Source organism: Anarrhichthys ocellatus, unplaced genomic scaffold (genome assembly GCF_004355925.1).
Source record: "Anarrhichthys ocellatus isolate YVR2014 unplaced genomic scaffold, GSC_Weel_1.0 scaffold10, whole genome shotgun sequence".
NCBI classification, from domain to species: domain Eukaryota; kingdom Metazoa; phylum Chordata; class Actinopteri; order Perciformes; family Anarhichadidae; genus Anarrhichthys; species Anarrhichthys ocellatus.
In genome coordinates this window covers 9,544,468-9,564,388 of record NW_022280040.1, presented here as the reverse complement: position 1 = coordinate 9,564,388, position 19,921 = coordinate 9,544,468, and the positions used below count along the sequence as shown (strand labels likewise).

Genomic DNA, 19,921 nt, shown 5'->3' with positions numbered 1-19,921 from the left:
TCAGCCCTTTTTATTTCTGTTTATCTACACGACAAGTTCCATTAACAGACGTGTTTCTGCAGAGGCCAAGGTGAACTGCTCTTTTGCAGCACATTTAAATAGTAAACAAACACCTTTGATAATAATTAGCCTTGGCACACAGGGAAGCCACAGTCAGACACGGGAAGAAATCCACCGGCTTGAGATACTTCAAAAGCAAAAGCTCCAATTCAAAATGGAATATATTGTGGGTTGGATTTAGTTTTTTTTCACCCTTAACCCTGAATGTCTGTTTGTATAAATAGGTAATTGCAGGCTTCGCTGAGAAGACAAAGCAAACCATCAATTAGTCTTTTTAGCCAAGGGGTTTATCCTAAACAAGTTGTTTTCCTTTCATTTCAGACAGCACAGCCAGCATCATTGCCAGGCGGCGGCGTTTCAACCACCTGACCCAGGATCTGTATGAACTGCCCATTGTGGTGTGGGACGGCGGGGAGCCGTCGCTGAGCGGCACCAGCACCCTGACCCTGCGGGTGTGCCCGTGCCAGAGCCACGGCAGGATCCGGATGTGCCAAGGCGAGGCGTTCCTCTCCTCGGCGGGTCTCAGCACGGGGGCTCTGATAGCCATCCTGCTGTGCATCGTCATCCTGCTGGGTAAGTTGGAACAGCCGCTGCAGGGACTGCAGCAGGGGGGAGCCGCCCGGGGGCAAATATCCCGAGGGCATGGACGGAGGAGATGAACCATAGAGGTTCTGACAAGGGCAGAGGAGGAGAGAGGGATGAAAAGACACGTGAGGACACAGGTAGAATGAAGAATGAGGGTAGAACAAGTTGAAGAGGGCAGAGGTGGAAGAAAGAGAAAAGCTTGTGAAGGACAGAAGAGGAGGACACAGAGAGAGGAGGCTGGAGGAGAGGTGACTAGAAAGAAGATGGGAAGGACAAAGATGAGTGGAATGGAGATTGCAGGGTCAGTATGATTCAGAGAGGAGTTGTTTTCAACAAAAAAATAGAGAAAAAAAACCTACAGTGGTCGGGGAGTCGGACGTGAATCCTAGAGCAGCTTGGATTCATGTGCAGGCAGGCAGCTCCAATCAGAAACTCACATTAGACCTGAATCACATCTGTTGAAATTCAATTAAAATCTGCTCTTTTGCAATTCAACTGAATCTTCTTCCCCGTCGCTCCCTGCCCGGCACATGTTTGTCATTGCATAGTTGTGACTAGAGGGCGTGGAGCAACGTGGTGACAGCCGACACAGATGCCGCTGTACGTTGAGTTCATGTGTGACGGACATGAATATATGATTCCATCAGAAATACTGTGGAAAAAAATAAACGGGGTGGCATCCATGTTGCCAGCTCGTTGCGGCAGCTGGAGCACACGTCCCCGAATCGATGAACGTGCGTGCCTTGTTGCTATAGCAACCAGTATATTTGCAGCAACAGCTAACATGATTATATATAAACTTGCGAATTTGATCTCGGACACTTTAAAGTTGGGACGGTCGGCTTTACGGGTGGAAAACGTCTGGAAGGTGGCGCAAAATCCAAGATCAAAGAAACCAAAGTCAACAAACCTTCCTGTCAAATTACACTGAGAGATGTCGCGCACTAATTCCTTCCTCTGCAAACCACACTGCAGGAGGACATGATTGCACACAACTGTCTAATAACACGGCTTCACCGTCGCTGCTCTCCCCTCCTCTCCTCGGTGATTGTCTGTGGACGTTAGTGCGTGAAGGTTATGCATATTCATACTGCCTGTCTTCCTCCTCTACGCCAAAGCCTCTGGCTGAGGCGAACAAAAGGCCATCACCACTGTTTGGAGGGAACGCTTGAGTGAGAGACACACGCTGAATCCCTAATCATCAGCACAAGGCAGATACTAGAGCGAGCGAGAGAGAGAGAGAGTAATAGAAACAGGGAGAGACAGATCACACCTATTTTTTATGTGTGTGTTGCATTTTGGATTCACACTTTCCAGTTACAAGGGAAGTGTCTCACACATAGCTCAGCTGCTGGACAGAGGTCTGGTAACCCGTCACCTCAAGAGATAAGATAAGAGATTGTTAGTTGGTCGTGTTCAAAATACATCAGATTCAAATAGTGATCTAAGGTTGTGGTTACACTTGTCTCGTCTTTTGTAATGAGATGCACCAGATCGTGTTCAAAGGAGCGGCTATAAAACGGTGGATAAACACATTCTTCACAATACAAGTCCCCATTTGTTTTTGCTGCATGCTCTTCCTCCCTGCAGTCTTAGTCGACTTGATGTTATTGATGAATAGCCGCTAACAAAGCTCCGCTGATTCAAGACAGATTGACTTAAAATATTGTAATTATGACTTTTCAGTGTTTACCTTGTGTTATTTAAGTTTGGCTCTCCTTGAACTGAGATTTGTGCCTCGGGAAGTTCAAATGGAATGGCCTCTTGTTTGGATTAGAGACATCCTTTGACGATACACTCCTCCATAACCAGGATAAATGCAGCATAAATGAGACTCCTGCAACGGCTTCTGCTGCAGCAAATCAGTATCTGTAGACTGAGGTAATGCCCCAGATGCTATAAGTGGTGTACCGAGCAACAGCTAGACCTCAACTGGCCTTGGCGAGGCAAATTAAATGACCTGAATGGACCATTGAGGGAGGATTAATGTAGAGAGTGTAAGACAATATAGTGTGTACAGTGGATGGGAATATTCAAATAAAAGTAGATCATGAACTGTGGAAAGTGCAGTTTAATATACGAGATGCTGGTAAATAATAAAAGGTGCATTAACTGAGTCTTTATATTCAGGCCGTTTACCTCCAAACAGTGAGGTATTGAACTGTACATAGTGGGAGGAGGAAGTGGACAAAGACTTTGCAGCACGAGAAGAACGCAATTCTTTATTTCCTAGTTCTGCTCACTGCGATTGACCCAGCTCACCCTGCGCGCGCTCACAACCTGCATTGTGTAATTGGTCACTTTAAACAAGCCGAGCGATAAACACCGTCCCAGACAAATTGCGTTTTCACCCTCTCTAACCCCAATCGGGCAGTGCCAGTGCACCAGGTGGAGTGAAGAGAATTTGTTTTGTTTGTTACGTTGATTAATCACGTGCAGGTTTCATTAAAACCACAGGCAAGGAACCGCACTGAACAATGAAATCTATGTAGATAGATAAATCTGCGCATAATTACTTAAGTCATACGGGGTGTCTTAGAGTACAGTCAAACAAATTGTAGTCCATAATGGAAAAGTGTACTTTGTTGCATTTTACATTTAATTTCCTATTATAACCAAGTTCAACTCAATCAGGGCTTGAGAAAAAAAGCCCCGTGGCCTCACAGGTAGGTCAGGAGTTGCAGTGATCTGCCCTGCAGTTAAACTATTAAAAGAAAATGGCTGTAAAAGTATGAATCCAGACTACGTTAATTCATTTTATTATTAACATAACTGCTGGCTATCTGTGTGCTCATACCTAGGGCTGGATTATCAGATGGACAAAGAGGGCATATGCCCTGTGGTCACAGAACTTATTAACTTCCCTATTTGGTTAAAGGTACGCTGATTAATTGTATCTTTCTTGGGGAAAATATGCACCAATACTGCACAAAATCATTAGAAATTGAAAGATAGTCATTGTGACATCACCCGTTGGTTTGTGGACTGCCGTACTGAAGCCTTGAGTTCGGCGTTTTGGCCGTTGCCATCTTGGATTACGGCCGCCGCCATCTTGGCTTTTTGCAACCAATGAATGGAAGTGACCATATTTGGACAGCGGAGGACTGACGTGGAGACACCATACACGGCTCGATTAGGGTAGCGACCGGTCAATCTCAACGTGGCCCCGCCCTAAAGCATACTCCGACTTCATCTGTCCATGATTAGCCTCATGAATGGGGGTATTTCTTTCACAGTAGTTGGTTTAGGTTCCTTAGTTGTGTCAAAACTAGGGCAGGTTTTTGCATTATCAATCTTGTCTGGTCCACTCATGCAGTACTACCAGAGTTTGTGTGGGATTATTCTCACCTGAAGGTGAACTGAAGGAGTAAAGGCTTCAGTGTTGGACTAAACAGCTGAAGCTTGGTGTCAATGCACCTTTAATCTAAGTCTGCTCTGAAGCTTACTTCTTCTCTTTGATATCGCTTTATAGTCTGTTTAATATGCTGTAGTCACCACAATATATATATTTATATAGAAAATGTAATGCTTGAGTGAATACAGTAGATTAGCCAAATGCTTCATTGCATCCTTGACATTATAAAAATCTGAAACTTCCCCCTCCTCTTAATCCACCACCTTGTATGGAGTACTCGCTATAGGGAGTCTCATCCCGAGAGGCTGATCTCACACAGTAGGGTGTTGCTGGTTAGATAAAAATAGCACATTTATAACGTTTTGATGTGGAGCGCCAAGATGCCGAAAACATTCAAATCACCTTCTGCTAATAATCAATGCAATGTGATGGTGATGGTGGAGCAACGATGCCTCAGCAGGAGCACTGATCTAGCTTGCTCGTCTCTGTTAATGCAGCATAATGAACTCCTTTAAGATATCGCACTACTCTACAAATGCACTTCCCTCGCTAACGCCATTTTATTAAATACTGTAGATGTTAGTGTTAACATCTTGCAGAGAGGTCATCATTAACCCAGAGAAGTATCAGTCTCATTAGTTGTGGGAACAAGTTCCAAGCTGTAGCATGTCATCAAATATTACTCGGCTTCACAACTTCATGAACAGTTGGAAGAGATATTTCAGTCTGTAAGCTACTTACAGTATCTGCTTATATGCTATATGTTATATTTTCTTTAATGTGGCACAACCGGCGCATTCTTTCTATCGCCGGCTTCACATTTAACTAAAAGATAATTACACGAGACGTAACTCCATATGCTGACACACGCTTGCTTTATACTTACAGGCTGTTTTGCATTTTGGCTGGATGCGAGTTTTAAATTTGCTCAGCAGATGATGATAATGTGTACGCTGTCATCATCTCCAACAGCTTGCATTCAGACAATCATCACAGCCAATGCTAATGTCGGCTAATGCGTATTATTGATTTACAACTCTTCAGCGCTTGGTTAGTTTTATTGTCCTGATGTAAAATCGGATAAATATTCACATTGTGTTCATTCGGTTGGCTGTTTATGAAAACACGGCTGATCACTGTAACCACATTGAGCTGATCTGTGTTATGGGATGTTCTTCTGCTGAGCGGTTTGTATATTGAATTGTTGGGAAAAGCAATTTTCTTTCTGTCCGACTTTTGTCTACAACTATTAAATAAGTCACTTTATACTCATATTTCTAGTTAAATATGTTTTTGTTTTTGCGTCTTATCATCAGCACTTCCCTTTCTCTTAAATGTAAGCATTAATACAAAGTTCCTTTTCTGTTTTGCAGTCATCGTGGTTCTCTTCATCACACTGAGGCGGAGCAAGAAAGAGCCCCTTATTATCTCCGAGGAGGACATCCGAGAGAACGTGGTCACCTACGATGACGAGGGCGGAGGCGAGGAGGACACCGAGGCCTTCGACATCATCGCCCTCCGCAACCCGGCCGCCGCCGAGGAGCTCAAGTTCCGACGGGACATTCGCCCTGATTCGAGAAAACACTGCGCCCGGCCCCGCAGCCGCCGGACTGCGTCGGTGGAGCTGGACGAGGTGGACGTGCACGAGTTCATCAAGCAGAGACTGGTGGAGGCCGACATGGACACCAGCGGGCCGCCCTACGACTCCCTCCAGACCTACGCTTACGAGGGGCAGGGCTCACCCACGGGATCCATCAGCCCTTTAGACACTCCCGCCACGCAATCAGAGCAGGATTATAACTACCTGGACAACTGGGGGCCCGAGTTCCAGAAACTGGCAGAACTCTACGCAGAGGCAGACTCGGATGCGACGACCTAGTCTGTGATTTCACTGCTGTTCAAACCAAATCAGTTTGAAGTCCGTTTTTTCAAATTTCCAGTGAACAATATAAACAGAGATGCTTTCAAACTGTCCCCGGTGGTTTATAGCTGTTGAACTAAAATGACTACGCTACAATTTTTGTTTTGTTTTTATTTTCATTCCGTCACTTTGGATCATGGGTAAGTGTTAAATCAGATTTTGAGATGGAAGAACGACAATATGGGGAAAAGGGAAAATGATATTTTCCTTGGTGTATATTTTTTATTGCTCAATAAAGTCCTGAAATCCATATGAGTGGATATGTGGAAAAAAAAAAATTGTACATTTGTCTTCTTCATCCAAGAATGGATATAGCGTACAGCACGCAGTCAAGATGATCATGGTGGGAGGCATCGCCAAAGGTGTTTATGATTCACTAAGCAGAGGATGACGCTCAGCCATCCACATACACAATAATGACACCTACAGTGTTGCAATGTGTTTTGTGTCATTTCTTCCATGTTGACATTATCTATGAAACACACATTGAATTCAGCCATATTTCTTAACATATGCACATTTTTCCAAGCTTCTGTAACTGAATAGAGGCAAGGTAACTTCAGCATTACATACATCAGCTAAAGCGACCAGTGGGTATGATATGAAATACGTTAACCTGTGATCCTTTCAAAACATTTTTGCAGCAGACTTTTCTGGAGCCACAGAACCAAGAAATGCAGCCCTTGGTGTCCCGAAGTTTCCCCAGGATCTCCCCAGGATCTCCTCATGGTCAGCTTTCCAATTCATTAGGTGTCTGTGGGTTCCCTTTATAGGAGCCACTCTCTCTGCATCGGTTCATTAAATTGTCTGTGCGTGATGCTTTTTGCAATGGGACCGCTGAGGGATGTATACGTACACACTCTTAACAAGGTTACAGAGGAATTTGTGTGCACCTCTATACCAAACAGATTAGTGCATCAGACTTTACCAGGAAGTAGCACACTTATTGTCTTACTGTAATGGCTAAGTCAAGCTACCTTCACACCGCAAGCCATTAAAATGTGGATTATATCACATTACATCACGTATCAGATTCCAGTGTGAACTGCTCACGGTCCTGAACTGAAGTCAGCGTTTACGGTTTCATTTATAGGGTGATGTGCAGTCTCTTGCATACTGTATGTCAGGCCAATGTCCAAGCTCTTTGTTAGAAAAATATTACTCGACACCGGGTGTAAAAATCATTAAACAGGCATTTATTCTTGCAAGAAGGAAACAGAGTTGAAACACAAACAGGTTATGCGTCAAGTTGCTGCTGAAAGGTCTGTCTCTGGGTATCTGATATATATATATACTGAGGATAACACACAAGTGCGTTGGAACACAATGATTTGCATAAAGTCTGGACATCGTTTGGACCCGTTTCCTTGATAATTCTTTCTGTTTAAGGTCATCTTATCCTAATCACAAGACGTCGTGGTTGCAAATCAGCCTGCGTAAATACTGACATGCTCAACAGATGCATTATCCCCTCTTTGACGCCAGGTCACAAGTAGTTAGTAGCCTAAGACAACCAGCTGAAATACTGATTTAAGAAAGATAGCTGTGATACCTAATCAAAAAAACAGCTGAGACAGTTTGTGTGAAAAGAGGTTCACACAAAGTTTCACACGAGGGCACAGACCTTATGGAGGCACAGAACATTCTTTAGTTTTCCCAACACTCTTTTAGCTCTGTTTTGGTCTCCACCAACTCCTGATTGAACTGTGTGACTTTTTAGCTCCTAAATGATCGACTATGTTTACAAGCTAGTTGCTAGCTTTGTTTGCCCTCCATGTCATCCTGTGAAGGCAGCACCCAGTGGGTTTTCAAAACTTTTTCACTAAAAACAGCAAAGTTTTAGGTTGTAATAAAAAAACAATGTGCTGAAAGATGCTATAAAGCACAGGTGACATTATGTGGTTTCAAGACCTTTTTCAAATACAGAAAAGATGATCCATTGTTAATATATACTGTAGTTGAAGTATGGCTTTTTCCATAAGAGATCTTGTCTGAGATGTCCCATTTAAAGTACCATCAGTGACATCTTTGATAATACTTTGACATCAAATGGAAGGAACATCACCTTCCTTTACATCCATTAGGGAACAAAGAATGATCTCACATTCATTACGCAATACTTCTATGAGACAAGAAAACTAAAACTTCAAAGTGCTGTCATTTTCTCAACGGGGAGCTAAAGTAGCCAGTTCACCAACAAAATGGTACGATTTGCTCTCATTTTGTGCTATTAAGGATTTTTTTAAAACGAGGCCACGTCTGGGAAGTTCAGCAGCTGCCACGAATGGTGAATGTCATTTTGCAACTAGACTCCCCGGTTCTCTGAGTAACAATGTGCTGGGGCAGTAACACCAGCACTAACGTACAGGACTTGTATCACTTGTATGGTGCTTTTGTACAGGGTGATTAGTTATCTTCAACCAGCCCTGACTGGCTCCTCTGTGCTGTCATGCTCTTGTTCAGTGTTGGTTTGCGTCAGAAACGCGGACGATGGTCGTAAGAAAGACGAAGTGAAGATGATGAATATTTTAGAACCTCCACTTGTACCTCCCGACATAACAACCGTCTTCTCTACATAACAATCCTCCGTCTCATTCCTCCTTCCTCGTTTTCTTGCTCATTAATTCCTTCTGCTCGCAGAATGACTGTGTTTTTCTCTTTTTCACGATTGGATCGAAAACAGCAGAGAAATTCGTTCCAACATTTGTGAGGAGCCCGAGGGCCGGCCCACGGCAAAGGTCGTATAAGGCAGCCAAAGGCAAGCAAGGAAGTTCTCATACTGGAATTCAGGAGTTATTTCTTTGCTTCTGTTTCTATTTGAGGTTTTGTGTATTTGCATTTTTAAAGTGCATGGATTGTGTTAGATTTGAACCTCAATTAATGAATCATCAGATGAATGCAGCAGCAATCATTCAAACTCTCAGAATCTATCGTCCATCTGCCTCAGTATTTAGTCCCCGGTCTTCACACAGTAAGTCTCTCTTAGTGCGGCTGTCAAGAGAAACATCAACTTTCTAATGACTCCCAGGCTCCTAAAGTGTCTCTTTTTCCTACGGCAACAAATATTCGAGTACATGCCCTGGAGGGCTGTGTGTGTAAACACGTGGAAACTGGGCAGTTTTGGACAAAGCGAGCCTTACTTTGGGAGATGTGCTCTAAACCAGTGATTCTCAAAGTGGGGTCAGGGGACCCCCGGGGTTTATTACAAAAAGCCTCACAGTTCAACAGATATTTAGATCTTTAAATAAATAATGTAATTGTTCATAGATTACGTTCTCATCTATAACTCTTAGAATCTGCAAATTTGTTGAATTTATGTCTAATATATTTCTAATACATTTATTACAATGTACGAAATAGGCTACATCAAATTATTATAGGGGACATTCATGAAGGGGTTGTGAACTGCTGCATGGACAAACCCAAGTAATGTCAAGACATTATCTTAAAGGACCCGTGTGGGATATAGGGGGGGATCTATTGGCAGAAATTGAAAATAATATTAATAACTATCTTTGTCTTTAGTTGGTTGCAATGTGCAATCTCACTGCTGGATGCCGTTAAATCCTGCAAACCTTTGAGCACTTGTGCAATGTGGCATCACTCACCCCGGATGTTATTGAAAAAACAAAAATGATCAACAGATCAATCAATCATTTAATTAATCAGTATTATCCGGGCTAATTTTCTTAAGTATTATATAAAGTTTCTGTATTTTTAATAGGTTTTTTTTTGTTAGCTTTTTTTTAATAATCCATCCTCAAGTATCCAACAGTAATTTCAACATTGTAGCTCATCATTTTATAAACCCAGCATGACTTTTATACAGCTGATGGTGTTCAAGTCAATAAACAGCCCTGCAGCAGGAAGCCATTAACTACCTCCAACTGATTTAGTTGCACGATTATTTAATTTGACTATGTGTAAGTAAGCATCCTATGTTATGTGAAGGCACTGAGTTTGACCCCGAATGGACACCACGGTCTGTAGACTACACTGCGTCAGACTAATGACATGAAATCAACATGATTTCCTCAGCCGATGAGGTGCCGTTCTATTGTACAGAGCATGTTCTTATCATCATCTATAGACATGCAATCTGTAGAAGATAAATCTTGCGGAGACTAAAGCTTTTTTTTAAAAAAGGGAAAGAGGGAGATTTTTCATCAAAGACTGAAAAAACTAATCTCGATGCAATTAGTGACTTGTTAGGTATTAAGCATACGTTAGACTCAAAGAAGAAGTTTCAGCTGAGAAACAAACTCAAATATTAATTAATTTAAAAAGTCGTGTAAAGTTTCCAGAGTGCCAAATTGCGCTTTTGTACAGAAAATGAATGGGGAGATAAGTGTTAAGACACTGAGAGGGGTTTACATGGATTAAACCGTCACTCCCTGAATAAAGATTTCTTCCTTTTAGAGCCACAATCTATCAAAGCTCTGCCCATATGTTTCCCAGATAAGGCGAGGGGTAATATCTCACAGGCGCGTGTGGATACGTGTTGGGGAAATGGCTCCCAAGGTTTTATCTTTTGTCAAAAGAAGCAGAATGGATTATCTAAGAAAACACCAGCGCCGTTGCAAGTGGTGATGGCTCTTATGATGTTTTACTGCCTCCTTCACCCTTAACACCCTCATATCTTTGAGATGAGCAGCCATGCATCATACAGTAGACTTTGTTTACAGAGCATGCTTGCATACTAAAAACAGCTTTAATTGCACTTTGCATATCAGGTCAAGGATGGATGTGCATTCGTGTGTCTGAGTGCCTGAAAGGTAAGGGTGTGTGTGTGTGTTTTCCACTTTTTTTTTGTTTTTCAGTGGGTTGTGTAAGCTAAGACCTCAGGGCCGGCAGAGCCAGCCGGTGCTTCTTTTCATACTGTTTGAGGTCAGAGGCTTCTAAGAAGGTTCGAAGCTTTCACATAGAGTATGATTTAATGGTGGAGAGCTTTGCATATTATAAATGTTCATGACTCTGGAGTATGTGAAGGTGAATTGGACATAAAAGATCAAAGAGACTAAAAATCCTTTCAAATTCAAGCGCGCGATCATTAAAGTTGGTTTACCCCAAAGTTTAGGGGGCTGCAGAGGTTTGTTTTCTGTTGGAAAACTTCTTTGTAGAAGTTGGAAGTTGGAATTAAGATGCAAGATGGCTTCATCAGTGCCACATCTTCTTACACTGATGTGTATGACGGCTGAGAGGCCATAATGGAGGAACTGTAAGCCTGTGAATCCAGGCTTTGAAAACGAGTCCATTTAGAAAGCACAATTACATAATTCTGATTGCTGGAGTTTGTACATGCCTCCACTGCTTCCACGGGAAAGGGGAAATAAGGCTACCAATGTGCTGATTAGCATTTGTCTCCCCAACACGTCACCTCTGTGGTAATACATAAATTCCAAAGACATGAGAGAATAAACAATGAAGAATTTGAAAATCATGGTTCAAAGCAGCACCATTCAGTGAGATAGCTGACCTACATAGCCTTGAAAAGTTATGCAGGGGAGGAGTGGGGACAGGCTGCAGCAGACTTTCTTCCCCAGCGTGTGACTAATATAAAGCTACATCATGAAATTGAAACCTCTTCATGAATATGAGACGGCTCCATATGCTGTTTAATGCACATGGAACCACAAGTTCTCTGTCTCAACACATGATACAGTCATTAAGTTTGCCTGAAGAATTGTATTAATTTATTTTAGAAAACTTTATAAGTTAAATGAAGAGTGGACATCTTTTCACCCATTTTGTCTTTATTGATGTTTGCCTTGAATAATTTCCCAACATACTTATGCAGTGTTAAAGATAACAAGCTATGCCAAAGCAGCCTAGAAATTCCGTCTTAGCATGTTTCACATTCACCATTTTCCTTCATTGAAGCTTGAAAACTGTCTGGTGTCTTGCTGCACAGAGACGGCTGCAGACCACCGGGCCCCTCCTCTGATACGCAGCAAGTATTTTAATCTGAGTTCGAGGACTTTTCAGCATGAAGGTATAACATCTTCAAAGATTCATGTTTCACCCACTCTAGTTACCGTCCCTCACCCTACGGGTGCCCGGGAGATTTGTTAAGGTTGCATCGAGTGCCTTCACACCCACCAACACTGCCAGCCTGTTCTGATGCAGCACTGAGCCCAAAGCAACATAGCTGAGGGTTGAACCACGTGGCGGTGGAGTGTTTTTATTCTCCCGGGCACAGTTATTATACATTGGCTTGACCATGGTCCCCAAGATACATCCAACAAGAAAGCTTTGCCAGTCAGAGCTTCTAACTCTCTTCATACATGTGTTACGACTTTGGTACACGTTTACACTCACTGTCCTGAGAATGAGTTTTCTTTCACACAGCTTTATGCCTCAGGGGATGGTGTGCCACTGCTGAAAAGGCAACACATTCAGATACCTGAGTCTTTACACCAACATTTGGGTTTAATGCACTAATTAGTCCCTGATGTGGATTTCTCCTCGCATAAGCGCTCCAATTGAAATTGAAAAGTTCAAACTTCGATTCATCTACACAAACAGAGGACCTTCTACCGCTTCTCAGCAGTTAAGTTTTGTGTTGTTTTCTCATTGAAGAAGTAGTTTGGAAACTGTTGAGGATGCAGTTAGCTAATATTTTCTTCTTACTACCTGAATTATGATGCGGTTTGTTAATTTATAGACTGACTTTTGACCCCTGCTGTGTCACTATATATACCTGTATTGAAGCATTAAAGATTAAGTCTACTAATGACTAAATTCCCTCCCCACATTAACATTTTATTTTGACGAGAATTTCCAAAATCTAATCCGATACCCTTTAAGTACAAATGTAGTTCTGGAGTTACTCCATGAGTTTATAAGATAGCGCATGCTAGATATGAAAATTGCCAATACACGTGTGATGGCAGCTGCACATAATTTTCAAAGCTCTTCACCAACAAGAGTGTGGTGATATCTCCCCTACTGTCAACAACCCCATAAACAAAACAAATGATTACTGCGGATGAATTATGAACATTCACAATTCATCTAGGTGCTGCGGTACTTCCCGCTGTTCTGACAGGCGGAAGTCATAACCGTTTAAATGATTGAGTTTGAAATAAGCCGCATGCACTGCACACATGGCATTACTAATGGAACAGTATTCCCAGTGCTCAGCGGGTAGAATCATGCTTTACTGCACTGATTTTTAATGAGGAGTGTTCTTAACTTGATACTGATAATTTGGCTTGATTCAATTAAACATCTGTGATGGGAGGTTCCCACTACATACCCACAAGCCATCTCCCAGCCACTCCATCAAATTCCTTAAAAGCAACACCAGATAACATTTTAACCAACATACTGAATAAATAATGTACGCAGGGAATCATGCAGAAAAAGAGAAGCAGATTTACGGAGTAGGTAATCTGTGACATCACTCCAACGTTTCTGAAAGTCGTTTTGAAGCCTGGGGTTCAGCCAGGAATTACTTATTTGAAAGAAAGAATTACTAATCTGCACGCTGGCGTGATGAAAGAAAAAATGACCTGCTGGGCTTCATACTCTTATGCCCCACAGGCAGTAACATATCAACTTTATCAAATATGAATAACGCCCAAACCGAGCAAAATAACGCCTCATCTAAGGAAAACATGGTATGAGATTTAGGTTTACAGCTTCAGGTAGCGTATTCACTATATCTTGTGATTCCATTCCATCAATATGTTCTGAGGCAACAAACAGGAAGAATGGTTGCCAATTTGATCCATCACCTCAGTGTTCAACATAAAAATACTCCAAATCAGAATACATTTCCAAGCCAGTCAATTCACAAGTATAACATCGCTGTAGAAACCTTGTCTCTCTATATTTTGTCTCTTTTCTTTTTTCCTTCCATAAATTAAAACCATTGGTGATCCTTTACCTCCGTCTTTGGGTTTTACAAATGTTCAACCGATGCAAAGCATCAAAAGGAGACTGTGACTAAACCTCGTAACTCCGTTGGATATTCAAAACCTCATAGCTCTTGAGTGAAGTGATGAGGCAGTTTCATCCGACCCTGCCTGGGGCAGTGTTTCACAATGAACTGAGGATTCAACTCGGCGGGTCAGGGACCACCACTAGGTGTGGGAGGATCCCCTCGTGGGACTCTAGAGCGGCTTGGAACAGCACGTGGTGAAGGTGGTTGTGAGCTTTGCAGCAGCCCTCGTCCAGACCGGGGAACTGGACTTAGTGCAGGGAGAGAGGGTGAGCTATGATGTTATAGTTTTCTATAGATGGAACTGTTTGCTGAAGCGACTATCAAAGCTTGCTAGCTAAAGTAATGCACTTACTGCCTCAGATGCGACCGTTCTAATCAATAACGGACCAAACACAGATCTCGACATTCGTGACATGCAAGTATCTGACCATAGCCCCAAACAGCTGAGCCACAAGGACGCCTGTGCACGCTAGGAAACACAGGGGACTCCCTCTTTCAATGTCGACCACGAACGAGCTGCACCACAACATCAAGGCAGGAGACGACGGATAGCATGGAATCCTTCTTGGGAATGTTAATGAAAGGAAAATCGCTGCCACGAGAAGGAAGTCCTCCTTGAATTCCAGCCTGGTTGAGATATGAAAAAAAAGAAGAACTAATTAAAAAAAGGTTTGATCATCAGCCCATTTATCTCCAGTGAGAGAAGCAAGGATGGCCCAATCTCCAGTGTTCACCATTGACAGGTTTGCTTGGATGCCAGGTGTACTCATTTGTCTTTGAAATAATTGGAAATGAAGAGGATAATGAGGTCTTTGGGGAGACACTGATGAGTGTTTCTGACATTCAGCTGAATGAGGGACAGAATATATACCCCACTTTGATTTGCCTTCACAAGAGACAAAACCGGTGAGTTTCCTCAAGCTGATGCTTGTGAAAGGAGAGCACTGCGGCATTTCACATGTGATAACAATAACAGATTATAACTGAACGGTCAAGTAATTCAGTGCTCTGTAATGTTGGATGTGAATGGAATAGCCTCTCTTTTATCAGCATTAAATGCCCTGGTTGGAACAAAATGGGTTGATGTAAAAACATCAGTAATCATTTGTGTTTCCTTTTGCCTTTCTAAATCTGCGTTGAAGTATGATATTTCCCATATCAAGGTGCAGATGCTTGTGAAACGGTAGAACAGAGGCTGCTCCTCCTGCTGCGTTCCTGTCCTACCAGCTAGTTAACAGTTAATTGCCTTCACCTGGTGTCCCGAGTCCAAATCAGCCACAGATGAGAACATAAACCAAAAGGCCCCTGAGCCTTGCAGCTTGTCGGTCTTTAAGGGTGGAAACGCACCAATTGCTTTGAGGAGGGTGGAGCCAGCAGCTCCCACTCATTTGCTACGTATGTGCAGTAGCATAATACATAAACTAGTATGGGATATCTGGCTGCGACAAGGCCAGATATTGCAAATTAATACTTTTAAAAAAGGAAATGTGACCTGCAAGGGACAGGAAAAGTCAGCTGTCAATTCTCAATTAATTATCTATTGAAAATAATTACAAAATCTTTTTTTTATCTTCCTTAAAACTCCATAGATGCAGCTCCTACACTGGTGTGCTTTGTTTGTGCACAACAACGGCAGAAACCGCAGTAATCTGCATTTGGTTTGACAGTTTCTGGCGGCCTCAGTGCAGATGTGTCTCCATCCGAATGCTACTTTTCCTCTTGACTTGGCATAACAGGAAAATTACAGGTGGAACTAATCAAATACATAATTTCTCCACTTCATTTCAAGTGTCCCAGTAAGCCATGCCAGTGAGCAGCAGGGAGGCACAGCAGTGGAGAGCTAGTATAAGGCCATCTTTAATGTCATAAATTACAACTGAGCTTCTGTTGTGTCAAAAATGCTGCTGTAAAAACAAAAAAAAGGAGAAATACATTTCTAAAACATTAGAGTATGTTAGCACATCATTAGCTTATATGCTATGCCAGCTACGGTAAGTACACATTTTTACAGCAAGTTTTGTTCCTTCATTTTATTGATTTCTGTCTTAATCGCCAGGCGATGTGGTGGTTCACACTGTGTATTGTAGGCTTTATCTTTATCTGTTGAACCTTAAAATGATTTATCATTTATCATTAAATATATAATCAGGGATTGGAGTTATTTAGTGACAGTGTGGCCTCCATGGCAGTTCAAAACATTTGACGGAGTAGCAGCGGCTACTTCGTGGCTTAGTGAAGGGTCAATTATGTGCTACCAGAGGGGCTAATTACAGAAATTAAACAAATTGTGGATGGTGATGAAAAGAGCAGTAAACTCTTGGGAATGTTTTAGTCTTGGAAACAGATTTGATTTATCCATGTGAACTTTATTTGTCAGTCTATTGGCAGCTTTTCAAAGTAAAATTCAATATTGTGTCGTTCATAAAGTTAATTGGTTTCTTGTATACTAATTATACAGCCAGTATATATGTTTACCGTATAGTAGTATGGGATTAAGGCAGGGCTATTGGTTTTGGTAACCACCATGCAACAACACTGTTTGTGCAAGTACACAGTGTTCCATATAATGTCTGTTATTTGTAGAGTTGAGAAGAGAAGCAGGGGCATGAAGAGTGATCTGTGAGAACCTGCTGGGAGTAACAACATGCCATAGGTAATGCAAAGGACCTTTTGTCATCGCCGTTTGCATCTCATGATTATGTATAATTGTGTTGGGGTCTTGTGATTATCCCACATTATTATTGATCTGGAGATACAAAAGCTTCTAGGGATGTCCGTGCTTCCCGTGGCATTTGCGTGCTACCATCCAACAGCACTCGCACGCTCCGTGAGCTTGATACCTTCTAACTCCGAAATGAGCAAGAACCTCACGAGATGAAAGCATAACATATTCAGAGATTAAGAAGAAATGGGCTATTGTTGAAAAGCTTTGAATTTGTTTTTTCATATGGCTTTTTCTTCTTTGGCCTGAGGGCTCCATCATGGGAACATCACACAAACAATGCTGTCACATCTACTTCAAGTGATCATCTCTCAGAATATTTAACAAAAACTTACAAAGAAAGAAACTAAAAACAATGTTCAAAAACAAACAGACTTGGTCAAGGAATTATTAGCTTTAAGGGAGATTCCCCCGCAGAGAACAAGGCAAGATCATTCTATTTGCATGTGTGTTGTGTGAGGAACACAATTGGTTCCTGACACTACAATTCCACCTCTGGGAAATGTCTGCAACCCATGTGTGTAGATGACATATTGTCATATATGGCAGTGTTGAATCTTGGCTGAGCTACTCAAAAGCTAATATATGGAGCCTGCAAGGCGACTGCCTCGTAGCACAGTCCTGCAGCTCACAAGGCTAATCTCCAAGGGAAGTATATTTAGAGACCGAATAAACAAATAAATGAAACCCGGCTATACAACACTTTTATTATCATTCCCACTGAATTGTATTCCCCAAAGTGATGACAGTGTTTGCGACCAAAACAAAAAAGAAAAAAGGTGCGAAATAAACAAGTAGCCGACTGATGATAAGAGCAGCCTCAGTCTCCAGATTGTCTTTGATATTTTCTCCCCAAAAAAATTACATTTCTCAGAGTGCAACTGCTTCAATGTGACCGTTTAACTTTTGAGTCTTTAAAAATGTGAATAGGGACCGTTAGAAGGGTTGGCTCTACGCTCATTAAACACGGTAAAGTTTGCAGCAAAATGGAAAAAGAAAAATAATTTAAATGTATTGTTAACCTTTGGGGACAATATATAGAACAACTTACAGCTCCACAACTCCACCACCTCCTGTTTCTTTCTCTGCTAATTTGATTGGTTAAGAATTTGATAAAATGCACCATATAAACACAATACATATTGAAATAATAAAGGCTTTAAAACAACATTTTCCTTATGGGCTTCAAGACAAAGTGACACGTTAAGGCCTTTATCATTTCAGTATGTCGGTGGTAAATGTACCCTCAACGGCTCCCTTGATATCTGTGCTTTTTCCTCATGTTCAGCAAAACGTGTTCATTTACAATTGTTACATGCAGTCTTTTTTTTAATATACTTCCATCTTAACAGGAAACCGAAAACACAAGTTACAAGACTAAAAACTCAACGTTTCAGTTGAAACAACTATGACAGTTACCGAACAAAGAAATCGACGTTGTGACTTCTGGCTACACCCAGAAAGTCTGATGTTTGACCCACCAATCCACACTGACCTTCTCTCTATGAGGAGTTTGTTGATCTTTATACTTCCTAGGTAGTGATTACGTGGATTACACACGAATTGTGTCACGGGAGTTCAGGATCAGGACCCAACAGCAACCACAGGACTCGTACAGAATACGGTACAGATGATAGAACTGGCTGTGTGGAGCCCGTGGTCCGACACAGGATTGCATGCCGGATCGACGGTGTGATGTCCCGCGGATCGACACACGAGGGCAGGCAGATCGATGTTGTGATTCCCGCGGATCGACACCGGAGGGCACTCAGATTAACAGGTACACTCTACACCTGTAGCAGAGAGCAGAGAGATTAACACAGGAATTGTCAACGGGAATTTACGGACTAGCGGAATACCAAGGCAAAAGATGATACGGACTGACAACCCAGGACCAGGGTTGAAAAACTTGTCCCAGAGAGGCACTCGTTTTGGCAGCAAAGTATTTGTTTAAAGCAAGCATGTAGAAGAAGCCCTGCCAGAAAAAGTTAATCTATGTAACTCATCTAGCTGTCTTTCAGTGGATTTCAAACTGCGTGATTGCTGGACTGATAAACATCATCCCTGGTCTGATTACTTCATTAGGAAGCTAAGTCATTTCCTCTGCTGCATGATACCTCTACTGCAGAACGGAGAGGCCTCTCACTCAGAATCCTTCACAGCTCTACGTGTCTGAGAAACTAATCGCTCATCGAGCCTCATCAAAAATACTCACCGAGGCAGTGCATTCAGTTCCATTCAAAGACTAAATTGAGGCGGAATGAGTCTGAATATGAGCACAAACTGAAATACCACCTCAAAGTCTTGAAATATGATTGGGCCACGTCTCTGTAGCACTTCCAGTGAACCTGTTTTGGCTGCGTCGCCTTCATCAGTTTCATTCAGTGGCGAAAAACAGATGTTCAGTATCACCAATAGGGAAATGGTGGCTCACAAACCCACCGACACCTGGTTTGTGGAGAAGTTTATCCACCATTTTAAGGATGAAATTTGTTGCATTCATCTCAGAGAGTAGAATCAAGCCAATGTGAGCCAACTGAAGATAAAACATCTTGCAAGATACAAGAAACTGTTCGGTCTGTGAAAGTTATTTCTTTCTAAATATTGACAATCAAATATATTTATTGCCTGAACTCACCAATGCTCTGGCCAAATAGGAGCCAGTCCCTGCAGCCAGGGCCTAGAGGAGCGGATGCTGTTATGGCAGCAGATTAATGCCCATGAGTTTTGAATGAGCTGTCCAAGAATAATAAATGTGTGTAATGCTTGGGCGTCCACATACTTTTGGCAATGTCGTATACCTTGTAAAATCTCCTTGAAATATGTTTAAACCCTCTGAAAATCATTAAAATCATTTTAATACCTGTTTAAATGCCTTAGAATATATTACAGCCTGTTAGAGAATAATCACGCGGGCTGCCAACTCACACAGGGCAAATAAAACATCCCCACCATGCACCTGAGTTACCAATAAACTGAGCCCTGGGCTTCATATGACTCCTCACAGCAGGCTGAATCCATACCATGGTTTTTTTGCTCTATAATGATCCCCAACTGGGTTTTATTTATTTTTTTACCATTACACTTCTCATGACTGATCACAGTATTGAGATGAGTATATTTCTGTTTTTCTCATCTTTTCGGTTACATGTCAGTTCCTTAGGAATATTGACACACTTCCCCGTTGGCTGAGAACATGAAGAATTGACTCATTTATTACTGCCAACATTCATTAAGCAAGGCCGGTAGCGTTCTATGCCTTGCCATCTGTGCTATGAAAATAACATCCACATTTCACAGCTGATGTTCAGTGGTGACAGCTATACTGTA

The 19,921-nt window shown here is 42.0% G+C and overlaps 1 protein-coding gene across 2 annotated transcripts in view; it reads left to right on the top strand.

Moving 5' to 3' along the window:
* Nucleotides 1–8,442, top strand: part of LOC116385204 (cadherin-18) — a 141,031-nt gene extending 132,589 nt beyond the window's left edge. For both annotated transcript variants that reach the window (XM_031850458.1, XM_031850457.1), the window contains exons 11-12: nt 382–633; nt 5,374–8,442. In XM_031850458.1, coding sequence (XP_031706318.1) covers nt 382–633; nt 5,374–5,879 — 758 coding nt within the window. In that variant the 3' untranslated portion in view covers nt 5,880–8,442. The remainder of the gene's footprint in view (nt 1–381; nt 634–5,373) is intronic.
* Nucleotides 8,443–19,921: the final 11,479 nt, after the last annotated feature.